General features: G+C 36.6%; 1 protein-coding gene across 1 annotated transcript; it reads right to left on the bottom strand.

The window, feature by feature from the left end:
* Window positions 1-2,347: 2,347 nt before the first annotated feature.
* Window positions 2,348-3,032, bottom strand: LOC131057725 (putative germin-like protein 2-3). The gene is made up of 2 exons (XM_057991886.1): window positions 2,975-3,032; window positions 2,348-2,880 (listed from the first exon to the last, which is right to left on the bottom strand). Exons 1-2 carry the CDS (start codon window positions 3,030-3,032, stop codon window positions 2,348-2,350), a joined length of 591 nt encoding a protein of 196 aa, XP_057847869.1.
* Window positions 3,033-4,139: the final 1,107 nt, after the last annotated feature.

Below are 4,139 nucleotides of genomic sequence, written 5' to 3'. Positions count from 1 at the left end.
ACTCGATGCAACATGTCCACTATTGTTTTGTCCTTTCCTTTGAAGATCTACCTCAATTCTAGAATTTGCAATCACTCTCTTTTATTTGGATGCATGTTATTAAGACCACTTACTCAAATAATGAACAATAACTCAAGTTCTTGCAAAACATAAAAAATATCGGAGATATTGCTCACCATTGGGTCATGCATTTTGTCTACATTTTCCAATATTTTGGATTTTCCCAACTTGAATCTTGTACATAAATAACCAAAGCCACATTATTCTATTTTGGTGTAGCATTAACCACAATGACCTTGAGAGAGAACCCTAGGTTTAGTGAATGTCATGAATTATTTGTGCTAGTGTTTAAATCTATTTAGATTCCCGAACCACCACTATTTGCAGGACTCATATGATTGACGTGCGAATCTTTCATAGAGAGACGAGAAACCCGGTGAATAAATAGAATCCTCGTGGAACATGATCAAGTAATTACTTATACCTCATTGACTCCCTATTTGCGTAGGCAAGGGATCACATATGTGGCATTAGACATGCTAAAGAAAAGATCATAAGCACAATCTATCAGAGCAATGTGTCATCTTACAATAGCCTTATTTGTTATCTATGTGAACAATGTAGAATGGGCTTGATAATTAATATATTGATCGATACAGTTGGAGATGGATGCAAGCGCAATGAAACTTCTCATATTACTAGATTATTTGAGGTATAGACATCCAAGGCATGACGGAAGAGGCTTTTAAGCTTCACAATGAACTGATCGCTAGAGGGGCTATATATGAAGCTTTATTCATTTGAAGCCCTAAAAATACATAGGAAAAATAGAAGATTATAAAATTGACATATCTCACCGATAATGTATCAGTTATATCTATTATCTTATTCTTCATTACAGTGTAATTGACAACTTCTCAATATGACGACACTTTTGTCTTCCTCATATCAATTAGCAAATGGCTTCAATATGAAAATATCCTTCCGCCTTCACATATTTCTCAAACTTACACCTGCATATCCATGGATCCAAGGAGCTCCTTTATGCACCTCTTAGGCTTGCAACAATAATATTTTTCCAACATGAAACATACATGGCCTACGACAACAATATTTTCCTATCCTATTGTGCTTATTCACATATGCAGATTTGCATTTGCTTTGATAGGAAACCTATGGTTAAATTATTGGTTATCATATTTGATGATCTATAGAAATGCTTATACAAGGAGGAAATGGTTTGAGGAATTTTTTTTGTAACCGATCTGGGAGTTTATGATTGAGCAAGGTAATATATTGCTAAATTTTTCAACTAATCATATTTTTAATATTACATACAAAGTTTTTAAAATCAACATGAGCATTATCCTTTTTCCCTTTAGTATTTAGATCTTCATACATAACATCCACAGTGACATATTTATTATAACGTAGGAATGAATTAGGGGAGATTTAGAAAAGCTTATTTTGGGAGGCCATAAATTAATTAACACCATGTAAATGAATTGTGTTATTATCAATAATCTATCTTCACTGTCTTAGATTTTCCATGTCATTCCAACTTATTAGAAATGTTTAATACAAGAGGCCCCTCAATCATAACCCTTATGTAGGTAGATTGATGTAAGAATAGGTGTGATATGTGTCAAGGTTATCATATTATCCCCGATCAAATATTGCGATATTGGATGCAATGGATATTCTAGTTCTACGGATTTTCTTGGAATTTAGACATAATGAAACCGTGTTGCATTCCATCGAAGGTATACTACATTTATTAGAGCAATCATTCTTATCTTGAGGAGAGTCCCTAACCTTCTGGAATGACTTCTTTGATGGGGAGTCTTGAAGCATTGGATGATTGTGAGGGTGATTTGAAGAACAACTACTAATTATATTTCCCAATAACTATTTCCTACTTCCAAACCATTCACCTTTTATGTCAGAGCTAAAATGAGGTTAAGACTATGTTAAAGAACACCCTTGACAGATTGGCATGCAAGAATTATAGTGTTACTCATTCTATCCAAGTCAAGCACTTTGTTTGTTGTTGTTCCTGCAATATTTATGTTAAAGAATATATTGTTAACATGTTGCAAATGAATGTATACCTAATACAAGGATGCTCTTGTATAAAATATTCATAAATGCCTTCAGATGCTTCAAATTAATCCTTCATCTTTGGAATATGCGGAGGATATAGTCATGTTCAAAACAGATGCTATGAATAGCAGAAGAGGACGGCAATAACTCTAGAAAGATTGTTTTATTGAACGGCAAGGAAAAAGAATTTGGGAAAGACTTGGTCCCCTCTTGATTGTTTTGTTTGATAGAACACAGCAAATTCTTATGCGAATTTCTTCTGAATGTAATCCACAACTTCCTGTGTGATGCGGAAGGCCTTGGCCAATACGGAATCTGGGAGAGGAGGATCCGCTGCAAACAGAGAGTTGGCGATTGTCTGAACTCCCGGAAGCTGGCTGCTCAATGCAGATATGGCCACCGCATTTTCATGCCCCACATTCTGCTGGAAATGCACAAGTGCCTTTGGAAACACAAACACATCTCCCTTCTCCAACGTTTTGCTGAAAAACTTGTTGTTGGTGTCAATGAAACCCACAAGAAGCTGGCCTTCCAGTAAAACAAGAACTTCGGTGGCTCTTGGGTGTGTGTGAGGAGGATTTATTCCACCCACTGCGTAGTCGATGCGGACCAACGATATTCCCAACGTATTGAGGCCTGGTATCTGTTTAACGTTCGCCATCGTTACGTTGGAGCCCACATCATTGTCGGTGTTCCCTGCCTGCCCAAGTCCCCGGAAGAAGAAGTCGTCTGCTGAAACTTGCATTGGGTCTTTGCAAACGAACCCGTTCACCAAAACTGTTTAAAGCAAAATCAAATCAATCTATTACTAACTCGACTCGTCTAATAAGCAAATCATTACCATTGTTTATGTATAAAGTTTTTTACTCACCTTTGCTTTCCTCATCTGCAACGCAGAAATCTTGCAAGGGATCGGAATCCCCTGCCATGACCCTGTCGCTGTAACAACATATCAACAGAAAAAGTCCCAGTGTGAAGTAAATCATTCGGTTAGCCATTATAATAGAAACGCAGATAGTACAAGAGCTCAGAAGGATATGAATGTGTGTTACAAGCCCATTACAAGCTTTATATAGCCCAAACCTTATGACTAATTCATCTTCACTCCGTATATTAAATCACCAATCCTTGTAATATTATAATAATATACTTCCAGAGTTGTTGCTCTTTTCGATACGTCAGAGTAAGTCTTGCTGCAGCATATGGCTATCTCACCTGCTACCGCAGATGTATTCTCACCATTCTTTCATTATCGTTGAAATTTTCTATCTTCTGCTGCATATGCTTATCTGAAGATCAGCTTACCTCCTGCCTTAGACGTATTCTTCCTCATATTCTCGCCACCGCCATTAATTTAGTAATGTGGAAACGATTAGACTTTATTGGAGCGATGGCCTTCTTCAAAGGAACTAATATATACATTTTTCTCAGCCGTCTCAGAATTGGTAAAAGAGGAAATTTTCTTGGATGTTGACACAAACACCGTCCATGCATGCTTTATATTGCGTCTTTCTTGAAAACCTTTTTACGCTCGGGTAGGATAATCTCAGTTTTATTATAAAAATATATGTGTTATATTCGTGAGCCTTTAAAACAAAGAATAGTTCTAAATTATCATTAATATTTTTGGTTTATAATATTAAGGATTCATGTTAATTATAGAGTTTGGTTGCAAGAGAATTTAAATAAATAAATAAGAGAATGGGTTGTTTTGTGATTGAAAGGATGAACTTGGTGTACAAGGCAAATTCATCGTGGCATGCGCATGTATATGTTACATACTCAACGTCATAGGACTCATGCTAGACGAGGTGAGAAAAGGAATAAGATGAGCGGGCGTTATGACACTCATTTCGCACAACGTAAAACAAGAATGATAAGGTGATCGAGATTTGGAACCCTTATGCAACATGTCTCAAGGGAGGAACTCCTGAAGGCAACATTCCCTCTAATTCCTAATTGGTAGTGAACCGGTCGGGCCTCTATGGCGTGACCTAACACCTATAGCTAAGTAAACCCTAACTAAGCTAAATTAT

This window comes from Cryptomeria japonica, unplaced genomic scaffold, assembly GCF_030272615.1.
Source record: "Cryptomeria japonica unplaced genomic scaffold, Sugi_1.0 HiC_scaffold_182, whole genome shotgun sequence".
Taxonomy (NCBI): Eukaryota; Viridiplantae; Streptophyta; class Pinopsida; order Cupressales; family Cupressaceae; genus Cryptomeria; species Cryptomeria japonica.
Note: the sequence above shows the minus strand (reverse complement) of the source record. Positions and strands in the feature narration are given on the sequence as shown.